Genomic DNA, 16678 nt, shown 5'->3' on the forward strand with positions numbered 1-16678 from the left:
GCAACAACTTCATAATGTATATATGTTGAATCACCATATTGTACACCTCAAGCTCCTATAATATTGTATGTCGACCGTGATGAAAAATATTTGTTGACTGAAAAAGGGCACATGTTCTGTAGTTTTAATACAACACAGCCAACATGTACATCTCATTTAGGTGTGCATATTAAAATTTCTTATTTTGTCCTTTTCAGCTCTGATTATGATTGACAATTCTTGTTATAAAGGTACCATATGCAACCTTTTTGGAAGAAAAAAATATTAAAAGATGGCAAAAGCAGGTAAGAGATAGTGGGAATAAATATTTAGAAGATTGCTACTATGTGACAAACACTGCTTTATAGTGTAAAGATTTCTTTCAACAGACTCAACAAACTGAAGTTCAGCCAGGTTTAGTTAATTTACCCAAGATTCAACAAAAAAATGACTGCGCTGTGTCAGAAACCCAGGTCTACTTGATTCCAAACAGCAAGGCAGTTTTAGTGTTTAGATTCGCAATTCTTACAATTCATAGTTTTGAGAATTAAATGACATAATTTCTTTAAAAAGCTTTAGGCACAGTAGTTGGCAGTCAACAAGTGTTGCTCTCACACAAGTCTGGAATTGGGTCTATTTAAACAGTAGGGGGAAAAACCTGGTTGGATTATACTTGTTCCAACTCCTCTAAGAAATGTTCATGTTGATTACAGTAATCCCATGTCCTTCCTCATACTGAGACTCGAAAAAATGCCTGGCAATATTTCAGATAATGACTATTTCTTCCCCTGCTCAAGTAAAGGCATTTAGATGTTGTAGTCAGCTGACAGAGGCTAAATGAACCAATGATTTATTTCTGTAAAATATAATTTTGTGTGTGTGCCTAGGGTTTTGCTTTGTTTTTCCCACGAACAAATGCTTGTGATTCGTTAAGAACTTTGCAAGGTAAACTACGGGGTTTCCCGGAGGAGCTGGGCCTCTGAGGGTTGAAAGCAAGAGGTCTCTGTCTCTCTGCCTCTGTCTCTTGCCATCTGTTTTCTGTTACGTCCCCCAGAACCTGCCGCTCTGCACAGAGCAACACCGCATCGCCCCCGCGGAAAGTGGGGCAACACAGGCTCACAACACAGGCTCACTTTGCTCATGAGCAAAAACTTTGTTTCCTTCTGGGGCGACAAACCATACAAAACGGCCGTCCCAGCTGTGCCGAACTTCAAGGCGAAGGAGTAACCGCAACTCTTCCGGATTCCTTCCTCTTCAGCCTGCTGCACCTGGACGCGGGTGGCGCGCGCCTCCTCGGCCCTGACGTCACCGCACCTGGCACCAGCTGGGGTGCCGGGTAGTGAGCCGGGACGCGGAGGGGGCGGGGCAGGGAGAACGAGGGGGTTCTCGCGAGACTTCCCTCCTCCCGGGTCCAGCTCCCGGCACCTTCCCGGCCTCTGTGGGGTCTCCACCTCTGTTTTCGGTGTCGCGTTCTAGAACGGCGGTCGTCGAAGGGAGCGGCGGGAGGCGGGCTCCGGGGCTCGGCCGGCGCTCCCGGTTGGAGCCGGCGGCCGGGACGTGCTGGCAGGTCCCACCCCTGCTGCGGGAGCGTCCGGGGTTTGGGAAAGCCGTCTGGGCGGGCGGGGGAGAGCCCTCCCGCCGCCGCGGCTTCGGCGGAGGCCAGGAGCGAGGAGCCGCCGCTGTCGCTTCTAGCTCGCGGGCCGCGCTGACGGGACTGGCCGGGGAACGCCGCGGGCGGATGGAGGCGCCTCTTCACCCCGCCTGAGTTCAGGAGGGGCAGGAGCGGAGCGCGGGCCCGCCTCCCGCCGCAAGTGCGGCCGTGCGACCAGCCAGAGGAGGAGCAGGGGGCGCCGGGCTTCTCCCCGCGGGAGCCCCCAGCATGGGTAAGAGGCTCGCGGGATCTTCCCGCCGCCCGGCTAGACCTTCACGATTAGGGCAGGCGGCTCCCCTTGTAGGTCTCGGCAGAGAGGGACCGCGGTCAGCCCTTTCGCAACACCGCACCCTCTCCCGCCCCTCCTCGCCCTGCCTTCCACCTTGCTCTTCTCGCAGAGAAATTGGTCGGAGGGCTTGCGGGCGCTGTCTCCTGCGCTCCCCTCCCCGCCTCTTCCTGTTCTCGGGAAAGGTGAGGGGATGGGGGAGGGGGCGCCCGGTCCCCTCTCCGCGCCCACTGCCCAGCTAACCTTAGCCCGAACTTGCCTCCCTTCCCCAGCCTCCTCTTTCCCTACCCCCTTCTGGTCGGATGGGGGAGGGTGGTGGAAAAACTTGACAAAGTAGCACTTTTAACTTCTTTATCTTCTGCTAGGCTTTGTATAGATTGGCCTTCTAATAAGTTTTTCGTTTGTTGTTGTTAGGAAAGGTAATTTTTTTTTCCTCCGCTAAAACTTTCAAGGGAGGGATGTCTTAAGGACGGGGAAACTTGAGTATTTACTTTGTTTTTACCTAGGCAAGTGTGTTGGCACTTAAATATTAAATCTCTTCCTGAGGACCGAGTTAGGGTTTGATAGGATTTCAGTGTTGAACCCTTTGAGAAGCTGTTTCCTGTTTGGAGTTAGACTTCCTTGCGAGAGAGAAAAGTACAAGGCCTTATATGTTATTTACTATGTGCTTTAAAGTTTTGGTGGGAGCTAGAGAAAGCAGAATGTGTTGCAGCCTGGTTTGAAAGGGAGTTTTGTTGAGTAGTGTAACAGTTCTTTTGATAACACATTTCGGTGTGGGCTAGGCACTCTCTTAATCCTTTAAAAATTAAAAGCAATTTAAAAGAAGTGAGTGTGTGCCAAAACAAATGTGTGCCATTATAAAACATAAATTTGTGCCACCGACGAGCGTAAGCATGTTCTAGAAGAATAATCCCAACTTTGGTTTTGTAGAGTAAATCAGGAGGACTCTATCATTTTTTGTAGTTGAGAGTTGGTACTCTTCATATCAACACACTGTTAACCGAAATTAATAATTCATGCAGCTAACAAATGATTTAGAAGCAGGACAAATACAGACTACTGCTGATGTGGCACCTTCTGCCCACACAATGTTTCGTGGGCAATGCTTTAAGCACAGTGTTTACAGATCCTCGTTAGCTCTTCTGTATTTTGCTAGACTTTCTACTTTTATGTCTTTCAGGTAACTTTTGTACACAAACTACTCTTAAACCTCCAGAGGGTAAAACCTTCGCTGTTTGGAACTTTCACAGGAATTCCTTTCTAATTGGTTTGTTGAGTTTACTGAGTATTTGAGGGTTTATTCCTTTAAGCATCAAATTATAAAACCACTTTAACTGATTTGGATGAAAATCATACTAAAATATGTAATTATTTCTTGTCTTAAATAGGATGCAGAATATAATTAATGGTGGCCTAGGGTCATCATTTGTGACCATCAGTTACTGTGATGCCTTGAGGGATGTGTTGGATTGTATATAGGACTGTTGACTCAATTCTTTTGCATTTTGATGTTATTTAAATATTTTTCTGCTTTCCTATTGGATGTTTGTCACTGTGATTAGAACCCCCTTCATTCTCCCTTCTCTAATTTTTCTACAAGTGTGGGAATCATTCAAATTTGTAATTCTGCATAAGGGGAAAATAAGTATACGCTTACTTAGTGTGTGAGATGTTACCTTGAGAAAATTAGCATCAATACTTGGGCATTGGAGTATCTATTTTAATTGTTCAGAGGCCTTTCCTTAGTGACTTCTCTGCTGTATTCTGTTTAGGCAAGTTGCCACATTATCTAGGTAAAGTGTGATGTTTGTATGCTCTCAATTTGACTACCCAGTATGTGTTTTGAAGGTTGATTACTTGGCATTTGTAGTTAATTTTTGAAAGGTATTTGTCAGGCATTTCTATATGAATGTATACTTTAAATTTATTGGTCATGTAATAATGCATGTTAAAGTTATCAAAATCATTTAAAAGGAGTTTCCTCTTTAATATAAATCTCATTTGCTTGGTTTTATTATCATTAGTCTTTATTTCTTATGATTTAAGATGGCAGCTTAAAAAATATATATGTTGTTTTTATCTGGTGTGTCACAGAATGAAAAAATCCTTAATTTCTTTGTTTTGAAATAATTTGGATACCTATTAAGTGATGGTTCCTACCATGTGAACTATTTAGGTAGGTAGTATAACTAGAGAGTTAAGAGCAGGGCTCTGGACTGGGACAGCTTAAGGTCAAATCCTGGCTTTTCCACCTACTAGTTGTTGTGACTGAGCAAGTTACTTAACCTGTCTCTGTTTCAGTTTCTTACTCTGTAAATGGAGTAAAAATAACCTCATAGGTTGTTATGGGGATTGGAGGAGTTAATACTTGTAAAGTGTTCGGAACATGGCCAGTGTTGATTGCTCTTATTTTCATTTTCAAATGATTTCCCTAATTCTTGCACCAACTTACAAAAACAATTCTCACTTTTGACCTTTGTTAGAAGCTCATATTGCATTTACAGAATTGGTGGGATAAGATGTTTTGTAGTAATGCAGACATTCATTTTTTTCCCCCAGAAATTTAATTTTATGTATCCTTATAAAAATTATGTAGGGAGATTTTTTTTTTTCAGTATTGATTATATTTTGAAAAAGTCCATTATTGATAGTAAGTTTAGTAGTTTTGGGGAAAGTAAATGGGATGAGTCCTAGAAGACTAGTTTCTTTGAATTTTATGTTAAGCTAAAGCACTGCTTTCAGTTTCTTCATATAGAAGAATGCTTAACATGTAGAAATTTGAGATATTCTGTGTGAAAGAATTTGTGGAGAGTTTAGAGATATAGAAAGGCAAACTTAACTTTTCTTATTCCAGAAATACAGATCTGCATTTTGAAGAGGAAAAAGATAGCAAATGGTACAAAGTGTTACAATGTATGAATTTTTATTTTTGAAAAAGTAAGTGGATTTTAATGATTGAATTTCTGTAAATTTTAGGTAAGGTTATGAACTTCTTAGTTCTGGTTGTTTTTTTTTTAAGCTCATATATGACCAGTCAACATGTTTAAATTATGAGGCAGTTTAATGGACAGAAAAGTGCAATTGGTTTAGAGATGATCTATGCACTAGTATAATAGAGTGATTTATTTCCTTATTTTACTTTGTTGCACTATTTGGAGAAAATCTTGACTCATGCGGATAAGTAGTGGCAAATGGAAGTTGCCTGCTAAGGGCTCACCTTTCAGTCTCAGGATTTATTTCAGTTAAACTAATCCAGAACATGAAATAGTCCTATTAGGAAATTTTTGTTTCAAATTTGGATCACTAACAAAACTAATAATAAGTTGTATTTGTTAATTAGTAAGTACTCATGATCAGGTTTTTCTAAGTGTTTCAAACTTTGAATAGTTATAGTTCCATAAAATCCCATTAAGGGTGGAAATTCACACTGATAATATTTTATATTTTCCTATGGAAACTAGCCTGATGTATGCCATATACTTCTCTAAATGAGGAGTTTACAAAGTAAAATGATGTCACATTAACTTAATAAGATCTAAATTTTAAGGCATTTGAGATAAAAACAAAGTTGTAAAACATGAAGTGCTTTTGGTTCATTCCATTTGCTAATCAAAAATGCCTCCAAATTTTTATTTGTACGTAATCCAGATCTGTGATTAATTTTTTGTCCTATTTTCTGTGATGGAATATCTTTCTCTGTGAAATGTATTTTGATTGCAAATCAATCAGTGTGATACATCCCATCAATAAATGAAAGGATAAGAACCATATTATCATTTCAATAGATGCAGAAAAAGCATTTGACAAAGTACAACATCTATTCGTGATAAAAATCCTCCACAAAGTGGGTTTATCAGGAACATACCTGAACATAATAAAAACCATCTATGAAAAACCACAGTTAACATCATCCTGAATGGGGAAAAATTGAGAGCTTCCTCCCCTAAGGTCAGGAACAAGACAAGGAAGAATGTCTACTCTCACCACTTTTATTCAGCATAGTACTGGAAGTCCTAGCCACAGCAATCACACAACAAAAAGAAATAAAAGGCATCCAAATTTGTAAAGAAGAAGTAAAACTTTCCCTATTTGCAGGTGACATGATACTATATATAGGAAACCTGACTCTACCAAAAAACTGCTAGAACTGATAAATGAATTCACTAAAGTCACAGGATACAAAATCAATGTACAGAAATCTGTTGCATTTCTATACACCAATAAGGAAGCAGCAGAAAGTGAAATTAAGAAAACAATCCTATTTACAATTGCACCAGAAATAATAAGATACCTAGGAATGAACCTAACCAAAGAGATGAAAGACCTGTACTTTGAAAACTATAAAACACTGATGAAAGAAATTGAAAACGACACAAAGAAATGGAAAGGCATTCCATGATCATAGATTAGAAGAATAAACGTTTAAAAATGTCTCTACTACCTAAAGCAATCTACACATTTAATGCAGTCCCTATCCAAATACCAACAGCATTTTTCACAGAACTAGAACAAGCTGTTCTAAAATTTGTGTGGAACACAAAAGACCCTGAAGAGCCAAAGCAGTCTCGAAAAAGAAAAGCAAAGCTGGAGCCATCAATTCTGGACTTCAAGTTACATTACAAAGCTGTAGTAATCAAAACAGTATGGTACTGGTACAAAAATAGATACATATATCAGTGGAACAGAATAGAAAATCCAGAAATAACCTACAATTATATGGTCAATTAATCTTTGACAAAGCAGAAAAGAATATCCAGTGGGAAAAAAAGTATCTTTAACAAATGGTGTTGGGAAAAGTGGACAGCAGTTTGTAAAAGAATGAAACTGGACCACTTTCTTACACCATACATAAATATAAATTCAAAATGGATTAAAGACCTAAATGTGAGACCTGAAACCATAAAAATCCTAGGAGAGAACACAGGCAGTAACTTCTTTGACATCAGCCATAGCAGCTTCTTTCTAGATATGTCTCCCGAGGCAAGGGTAAACAAAAGCAAAAATGAACTATTGGGACTACCTCAAAATAAAAAGTTTCTGCACAGCAAAAGAAGCAGTCAACAAAATTAAAAGGCAGCCTGCAGAATGGAGAAGATATTTGTAAATGATGTATCTGATAAAGGGTTAGTATCCAAAATATATAAAGAACTTATAAAACTCAACACCCAGAAACCAAATAATCCAATTAACCAATGGGCAGAATACATGAATAGACATTTTTCCAAAGAAGACATACAGATAGCCAGCAGTGACATGAAAAGATGCTCAACATCACTTATAATAAGGCAAATGCAAATCAAAACGATTATGAACTGTTAATCTCACACCTGTCAGAATGGCTAAAATCATCAACACAAGAAACAACAGGTGTTGGTGAGGATGTGGAGAAAAAGGAACATTCATGCACTATTGGTGGGAATACAAACTTGATGCAAGCACTCTGGAAAACAGTTAAAAATAGAACTACCTTGGGGCGCCTGGGTGGCTCAGTTGGTTAAGCGACTGCCTTCGGCTCAGGTCATGATCCTGGAGTCCCAGGATCGAGTCCCATATTGGGCTCCTTGCTCAGCAGAGGGTCTGCTTCTCCCTCTGACCCTCCCCCCTCTCGTGCTCTCTCTCTCTCATTCTCTCTCTCAAATAAATAAATAAAATCTTTTAAAAAAAAAGTTAAAAAAAAAATAGAACTACCTTATGGTCCAGCATTTGCACTACTAGGTATTTACCCAAAGAATACAAAAATACTAATTCAGAGGGCTACATGTACCTCTATGCTTATTGATTGATTGATTGATTGAGAGAGCAGATTCGGGGGCAGAGGGAGAGAGAGAAAATCCCAAGCAAGCTCCATACCCAGCGCGGAGCCTGACCCGGGGCTCGGTCTCATGAACCTGAGATCATGACCTGAGCTGAAATCATGGGTCAGATGCTTAGGTGACTGAGCCACACAGGCACCCCATGCACCCCTATGTTCATAGCAGCATTATTTACAGTAGCCAAGATATGGAAACACCCTGAGTGTCCACTGACTGATGAATAGATAAAGAAGATGTGGTATATATACATGTGCATGTGCACGCACACACACAGTAGAATATTATTCAGCCATAGAAAGGAATGAAATCTTGCCATTTGCAATGACATGGATGGAGCTAGAGAGCATAATGCTAAGTGGAATAAGTCAGAGAAAGAAAAATACCGTGTGATTTAATTCATGTGGAATTTAAGAAACAAATGAGCAAAGGGAAAAAAAAAAGAGACAAAGCAAGAAAGACTCTTAATTATAGAGAACAAACTGAAGTTTACCAGAGGGGAGGTGGACGAGGGATGGGTGAAATATGTGATGGGGATTAAGGAGTGCACTTGTGATGAGCACTGGGTGTTGTGTGGAAGTGTTGAGTCACTATATTGTACCTGAGACTGATATAACACAGTATGTTAACTAACTGGAATTAGAATAGAAACTTAAAACATATATTTTAAGTATGATAAATGTTTAGTTTTCTAATATATATGTTAAAAGTGGTGTCATGGCAAGGGCTTGAAGAAGGGCAAAGAAAGGTGTAATGATTCTTGATTTGGGTGAGAAGAGGACAAAGCTGCAGTTTTGTTTTCTAGGTAAACTGGTGAAGCAAGGTTTTAAAGATCTGAAAGTGTTCAGTTTGTGTTCGAAAGAGAAAGGGTAAATAAAATCTAATATGATGTGATTGAAATTAGGTAAATTGGGTTATCATTATGACTGCTCTGTGACTTGCTTAGTTGTAGGCTTTGATACCCAACTACTAGGTAGATTGACTTCAAGTAGGATTTTGGTCTTTCTAGATGGAGGAGAGGCCAAAACACTGGTCTGAGGAATCTAGATAGAGGTCCGTATTATTTCTGTAGTCAGTCTGTCAGCATGAGGGATATGTGTAGTAAAAGGCAGTGTATAGACAAATAGATGGAGTGGGCCGGCTTGGTGTGGAAGTGGGATGGTGGTTGGTAGCAGGCACTAGGTAGACATTCAGACTGATATCTTGTGGGAAAGGGGAGGAAATGCGGTTTGGCAGTAGGCCTTGAAGACCTAGCCACAAGGAAACGAACCAGACAGGGCTCAGATTTTTATGAGAGATATAAGGTAGGTATTTGTTCCCAGGCACAAAAATGAACTTGGTTATTGGAATTGTTTAGGATTGGCCAAGCAGTAATACTGAAAGATGCTGAGCTCCAAAGCTATAGATCTTACATATTTTCTGTCTTGAGAGCATATTACTGGTCTCTATTGGTACCTGGATCTATAAGTGGTCCTGGATAACTGGGGTGGAATGAGATTCTCTGTCCAAATGCTTGAGAGGATATTCCCTGGTCACAGTCTGGAATTCCTTCTGTTTATTAGGTCCCAGGGATTTGATGTGTCTGCTTTTTCTTTTATTTTAGAAGATTTTATTCATTTATTTGATAGAGAGAAACCCAACGAGAGAAGGAACACAAGCAGGGGGAGTGGGAGAGGGAGAAGCAGGTTTCCCGCTGAGCAGGAAGCCCGATGTGGGGCTCAGTCCCAGGACCCTGGAATCATGACCTGAGCCGAAGGCAGATGCTTAACCAGCTGAGCCACCCAGATGCCCCCCTGTCTGCTTTTTCTTTGCTGTTCTTTTTCACCTGAGTTCCTCCTCTTTCAGACACATTGCAAAGCAGATTACAGTTTCAGCCTACCATTCTGTTTTAGAAACAAGCACACAATCCTTAACAAGTGTTGAGTAGTCTTAACTACCAATATAATATTAAACAGGCAAGTAAGATATAAGAAAAAAATTTTTTTAAAGATTTTATTTGTTTATTTTGACAGCGAGAGAGGGAACACAAACAAGGGGAGTGGGAGAGCGAGAAGCAGGCTTCCCAGTGAGCAGAGAGCCCGACGTGGGGCCCAATCCCAGGACCCTGGGATCATGACCTGAGCCGAAGGCAGACGCTTAACGACTGAGCTACCCAGGCGCCCCAAGATATAAGAAATTTGAAAGTATCAATAATTAGTGGTTTCTTGTTTTACTGAAGTGGAGTTAGGCTCTTTGTTACAAAGACTTGGGTTTTTGTTTTTTGTTTTTGGAGAGTGTACCTGTCCTTTTCACTCCTACCAAACTCCTACCAAACTCCTCCCTTTCCGCTAGTTGTCTTTTAGGTTCATGTTAGATGTTTAGACTAGTTCAGAGAGTCATTTATTACCATTGTTAAGCAGATAAAATTCCCTTCATAATCTTAGTAGGGCTTTTCTGACCCAAGACTGTGTTATAATACCAGTTGACCCTTGAACAACTCCGGGATTAGGGGTGCTGAACACCACCCCACCCCCGCCCCTGAAGTTGAAAATTCCAGTATAACTTTGATTCCCCCAAGACTGTGCTAATAGCCTACTTTTGGCCCGAAGCCTTACTGATAAAACAGTCAATTAACACATATTTTGTATGTTACATGTATTCTCTGAGAACTCAAATACATTTGCAGTATTATACTGTATTTATCAAAAAAATCTGTGTATAAATGGACCCGAGCAGTTCAAACGTATGTTCATGGGTCTAAGGTACTTTGATTTTTCAGTCAGAACTCTGGTTTTAGCTCCAAGTGAGGTAGACATTTTCCTTTTGGGGTCCTAAAAGTTTCCTCCTTTGGACTAAATTTAATATTGTTTCTTTTTTGTTTTATTTTGGTTTTTGTTTGTTTCTGAAGGTGTCGGGTACCTGGATGTTCTATTCTCTCAGTGACTGTTTTCATTAAACTGAAAATGTATTTACTAGTTCGCATTTAAAGGAGCTTTTACTCTAAGAAGAAGCTCTGCTTTTTTAAAAAATTCAGTGTTCTAATTTGCTATGTAGCCTAAGATGTTGATCTGTTGCCAGATATGGCAATGTTAATAGACTATTTCCTAGAACCTATTTATACCATATCAGTCCTTTCCTGCCTCTAGGATACTTGCATTTTATCATCTTTCAAATTCTGTATCTGTTATTAAACTTTCCATCATGATCCCATTCTCTTTCCCAACTAATTTACAAAACAGAGATGACTAATATGGGATCCTAAATTCCAGCATCTGTTTTAGTGTCTTGTAGCTCATGTTCTTTTTTGATGATTCGTCGTTCACGTATTCCAAGAGAGTGACTGTGTGGCACCTAATCACTGGGAGTTTCTAGTAGAAAAATAACTAAGTATGGTAACAGTAACAAATAGTTACCACCAACATTAAGACAAAGGTTCTGTTGCAAGGTCTTATGGTCAAGGAAAGGAGCTTTATATGAAAGATTAATCAAGGGGCGCCTGGGTGGCTTAGTGGGTTAAGCGGGTTAAGCGTCTGCTTTTGGCTCAAGTCATGATCTCAGGGTCCTGGGATCGAGCCCCGCATCAGGCTCCCTGCTCAGCGGGAAGCCTGCTTCTCCCTCTCCCACCCCCCTGCTTGTGTTCCTGCTCTCGCTGTGTCTTTGTCAAATAAATAAATAAATCATTATTATTTTTTTTTAAAGAAAGATTAATCAAGAGGTATTTGCCTTAATGTTAGGAATGTGGTTAATGCCATGCTAGCCACTAGGGGGATTAGGACAAATACGTTTTGGTGTGTTAAGTAGTTGATAGCAGTTTTATGGGTTGGGCCTATTATTAGAATCACCTGGATTAAAAAAAAATTCCTCAACCCCTGGAGACACTAACATACATGTTCCTCTCTCTTCCTCCCTCCAGGGGTTGATGAGTGTCATGAATGTTTTGGGATGGCTTGTAGTGCTATGATATGAATATGACTTAACTTGATAGGAATAAAACTTAACATGTGAATCATTAGAAATCTGAACAAGAGAGGGAATGTAGCACAATAACAGGGTTATTCCATTGTCAGAAATGTTAAAATGTTATAGGAGAAGCATAAGGAAGATCATGATATAGATTCCTGTGTTGGAAGATAAATGGGATTTGTTCATCTGTCATTAGTTTGACCAGTGACATGGCATTTTTTTTTTTTTTGTATTCCTGGCACTGAGTCTTTAGAGTTAGGTACACCTTCATTTGCACTGATATTTTTAAGATTCTTTTACCTGAAATATTAAAACTGTCTTAACATTGTTATTATCTATCAGTGGCCTAGTACTGAGGCCAGAAATTTATGTAACATCTAGACCAACTTTAATAACTTTAAGAGTGAAATTTCTAGAGCATTTATTTATCGTGATTATTATAAGTGCCAAATTGTTTGTTTTGGGCTTTAAGTATAGAAGTTAATACATTTGTTTGTTTGTTTTTTAAGATTGTATTATTTGATTTTATTCTATACCAGGTGGTGGGCACAAGGCAATCCTCCTTAATAAAGTTGATAATTAACTTCACTCAGAACACTTTTAATAAGGCACATAAAAAGTATTCATCTTATACAGTAGCTTGGAAAACAGTGTTTAGAAAACAAAAGCCAATGTAAACAGATTAAAACAACGATTACCGTACAGGTTTCCTATGGCTCTGATTTTATAGTTTTCTTACCGCATCATCCATGTCAGAAATCTGTTCCTTCAGCCGGCTCCATTGCTTGGTATTTAAAGAAATACCTTTTCTTTGAGGTTTCATTTCACCTTCGAGATCCATCCCGTATTCATTAATATGAACTAGAACTTTCCCTTTAAAGTCCCGAACACTGACGTACCTCATCTTCCCGATCTGAAACGTGTTATTGTCTGTGCTGCTGCTGTGCTCAGAGGATGACCGGGCTCTTGAAGTGTCACCAGTCTTGCTTCTTCACAGGTTTTTCTGGAGCAACTTGCTTTTTCCTCTTTAACTTTTTGTCAATCTCACTGTCAGAATCGCTGCCAGAAGAGTTTGAAGAAACAACTTCCTTTGATTTAGGCCTTGCTCCACTCTCGCAGCAGAACTGCCTTCTGCTCGCTCACTTGCAACACGGAAGTTAATATATTTGTAAAATTGAGACCATCAGTCTTGGCTAAAGTAGAATATAATGTTTTAAGGAAAGATTAAAGTTGATCTTTCAAATGTATACTCTCCTACATGCTTTTTATTTATTCTTTAGAGCAGAAACAACTAACTTTAAGTTATTTAGAGATGTGTTCCCCTTATATCAAAGTTTTTTGTTACTTAATTCCTACTCTGCTGCATCAGGTTGTACTCTGTTGAGTATTTTGTCTTGCTGTTTTGGAGTGTGTGTGCATAAATAAGATGAAGACTCCATTTTTACTTATTAACTACACCATTCTTATCAAACACATTTTATAAAGCAGTTAAAAAATTTGCCTTAAATGATGAAAATAAATCTATTGAGAGTACAGAATTTCAAATGAATGTCAAATGAAGATGTAAAGGTGATATTTTAGACCCCAAGATAATCCGTTTCGCACAAATACTTCCCGACTTTCTCATATTCTTTATATTTTATAAAACCCAGTTGAACTTAGTTAGAACCTCATAGTGTAAAGCCTAAATAAAAACTCCTTTGTTATTCTCTTCATTTCATATGTAATGAATGACCTTATTTGCCCTGAGCTCATTGATGCCAGAGACTGTATTATTTACTTTGTTCTACTAAAAAAATTTAACCCCCTTAATAACTAGCAGAAAATTGTGAGCCTGCTATGTATCCACTAAATCTATGATTCAGTTATACTTTAATTTGGAATAATTGGGGAGAGGGATTCAGCCAGTCTAATGAATAATACAAAATTTAAGTATGTTGAAATATGTCCACCTAAACCAGGCTAACAAAATTCTGACTACTGGAGCTATGTTTCAAGTTGGTATGAGGTCTAACTTTCTTTTTAGAAATAAACTCTTTAGGGGTGCCTGGCTGGCTCCGTCAGATTGTGTGACTCTTGATCTCAGGGTTGTGAGTTCAAGCTCCACATTAAGTGTAGAAATTATTTAAAAATAAAATCTTAAAAAAAAAAGAAATAAATTCTTTAATCCTTTCTGTAAGACTCATTGAGGTTCTTAAATTCTTTTAAAAGAGAGTCAGTAACTTGGGAGATATTAAGCATCTTGTCAGGTGGGTTGCTGATGGCTTACGTACGTCTGTATTGCATTGACGTTACATTCTCCTAGTAAATAAAGGGAAAATTATCTGTTTCACAAATCAGAGACATTTCTATATAAGTTCCCAATTTATCATGTTAAATTTAAGTGTAAAGGCTTAAGTTGCTTAAACATTTGTTTAAAATAAACAATGTTGAGTGAACTGTAAGATTATACCATCTTACATGGGTATTGTGAAACAAGTATACATTATGTTCTTTGGAGCATAGTAACCTGATAAATTCCGTATATAATTAAGTTTCCTAATAGATATGTTAAAAAATTAAAAGGAATAGGTGAAATTAATTTTAGTATTTTGGATGTGTTGGGTTAAAGAAAATAATTATTTCAACATATATTCAGTATAAGAAATTATTAATGAGATGTTTCCATTTTTTTCTGTCTTTGAAATCTGGTATGTATTTTGCATTTATTTAACATGTTGGTTTGGACTAGCCATAATTCAAGTGCTTAGTAGTCATGTGGCATTTTTAGAATGTAAACCCTTAGGTTTGTTGTGAATCTAATGAGAATATATATGAAAATATTTTAAAGTTATGCAATTGTAAATTATTATAAAAGGAATTGTACTATTTTAGGGTTTGTTAATGATAAACCATTTTTGGTTTTATCTGATTAATTCTGTATTAGATATTTAATTATTGATAACTTATAGTTAAATATATTTTCTCATGGGAAAAAATGTTCAGTTTAGTAGATTGCATATAAGAGGCCTGACGTTTATTTCATTCTGTCTTCTAAATAAAATGTGGTTTTTGGCAATTGGCCTACTGGTATATTAGAGAATTTGAAGCTTTTGAATGACATTTGGATTGTTACCTGAAAGTATAATTTGGCTTTAGTAATTAGAGAGCTGTTCTTTCAGTTTATAATGCTTAACTTCAGAGATAAGTAAGATTTAAGAGTGGTATTTCACAAATAAATGAATGCTGTTGGTCAAGGTTCACAAAAGAAAAACAAATAATTATTGGGCATGTAATATGTTCTCAGAAATGACATAGGAATATATTTCAGGAGCCTGTCAGTTTTAAACATGTAAAATTTTGCATGGACCTTTGTGATGGAATTGTTTCGGGTAAAGGATCTGTATCTTTTATTGGATTTTCAGTGAGGTCTGAGTTCTGAAAAAAGTTCTCAAGGACTCTTACATAGCTATTCTGTGAGTTCTTTCCCACCTTTTCTCATTTCTAGTTCTTTGTAATGAGTCATCTTCCACAGTAATTGCTTTTTCCCAGAATAATAATAATTATAATTCTGTCTTGTTAGTAAATAGTTTGATTTAAATTAGATATTTCTTGAGGTCTTGTGTATCAGCATGGACAGAAGCATTCAAAATAAAAAGATGGACAAGTTCCTTGCCCTGGGTTGCTGATGAGTACTGGGGAGATTGCAGTATATTGTAATTTATTATAATGGGTGTTAACATTTGGTGAATATTATTAGGTACTCCTATTTAAGGCATAGTTTTGAGCACTTTACAGGCATTATTTAATTCTCACAACAAATCTCTGTATTTTTGGGTTCTGTTATTTTTCTCATTTTACAGATTAGGAAGGAAGCACAGAAGTAGTTTACTGAATACAGGCAACTGTGTATTCCAGTGCTTGTGCTACTCTTAACCATTATTAATGTGGAACCAATTCCTAACTCTTCCTCTGAGAGGTGTCATTAGGGTTACAGATAATAGGCATTCTTGATCCTTCTTACCCTGCCCTACTTTTTTTTTTTTTAACCCATTCTTTCCACATTGTAACTTACTTTGTATTTTCCTTATTTACATGTTTATTGCTTGTCTTACCCTTTTAGAATATAAATGTAGAGTATAAACTCCAGGAGTGCAGAGCTTTGGGTTTTTTTTGTTTTTGTTTGTTTTTCCTTTCTACCTTAGAGGTACCTGGAACTAGTGGCTACCTTCCAGTAGCAGCCACTCAAATATTTGCTGGATGAGTGTTAAGTATCATTATACTTGTGTTGAAAGAAGAATTTAAAATTCTACGCAATGTAGTATCTTTTGTTTCAGTGCTACAAATAGCTGTTTAGTACATTTGATATATTAGGCACTGTGATGGGGCTTGGGACTACAAAGATAAATAAAACAAAGTGCCCTGCTCTCAACCCTGGCCAGATAATGTTTTCTCTGGTAATTTGAATTTAACACCTTTTTGAGTGTAAGGATTTAGGTTATTTTTTAATGCACATGTTTACTTTTGGTGTATGCTTGGAAACGTGGAGAAAATAAAACGATTGCATGACTCTGATTTTCTTATAGGTTCTTGCAGTTATATAACTTCATTACACTTTTAAGGTCTACTTAAAGAGTGAAATTGTCTTTTAAACCCAGTTTCCATTTTTTGGTAACCTTAAAATTTCTTTTTAATTGATATTTTGCTGATTATTAGCATTTAGGGAATGCTTACAATGCTAGGTATTTTATTCAGTATTTAATTTCCACTGGAGCATTCTGGGGTAAAACATCATTGTTTCCATTTTTCAAAATTAGAAATTAAAGAGATTGTTACTCACCCAAGGTCAGAGAAAGGATGTGGAGAAGGCTGGATTAAAGTTCTATTGCTTTGGGGGCGCCTGGGTGGCTCAGTTGTTAAGCGTCTGCCTTCAGCTCAGGTCATGATCCCAGGGTCCTGGGATCGAGCCCCACATCGGGCTCCCTGCTCTGCAGGAAGCCTGCTTCTCCCTCTTCTACTTGCCCTGCTTGT

General features: G+C 38.1%; 1 protein-coding gene and 1 pseudogene across 2 annotated transcripts in view; one reads left to right on the forward strand and one right to left on the reverse strand.

The window, feature by feature from the left end:
- Positions 1-1389: 1389 nt before the first annotated feature.
- Positions 1390-16678, forward strand: part of CD2AP (CD2 associated protein) — a 132744-nt gene continuing 117455 nt past the window's right edge. Inside the window, exon 1 of one of the 2 annotated variants that reach the window (XM_034991139.1) lies at positions 1390-1862. In XM_034991139.1, coding sequence (XP_034847030.1) covers positions 1859-1862 — 4 coding nt within the window. In that variant the 5' untranslated portion in view covers positions 1390-1858. The remainder of the gene's footprint in view (positions 1863-16678) is intronic. The other variant, XM_034991138.1, reaches the window with a different exon arrangement.
- On the reverse strand, positions 12393-15173 carry LOC118000861 (annotated as a pseudogene).

This window comes from Mirounga leonina, unplaced genomic scaffold (genome assembly GCF_011800145.1).
Source record: "Mirounga leonina isolate KUSES-001 unplaced genomic scaffold, KU_Mleo_1.0 Mir_53, whole genome shotgun sequence".
In the NCBI taxonomy this organism is placed as follows: Eukaryota; Metazoa; Chordata; class Mammalia; order Carnivora; family Phocidae; genus Mirounga; species Mirounga leonina.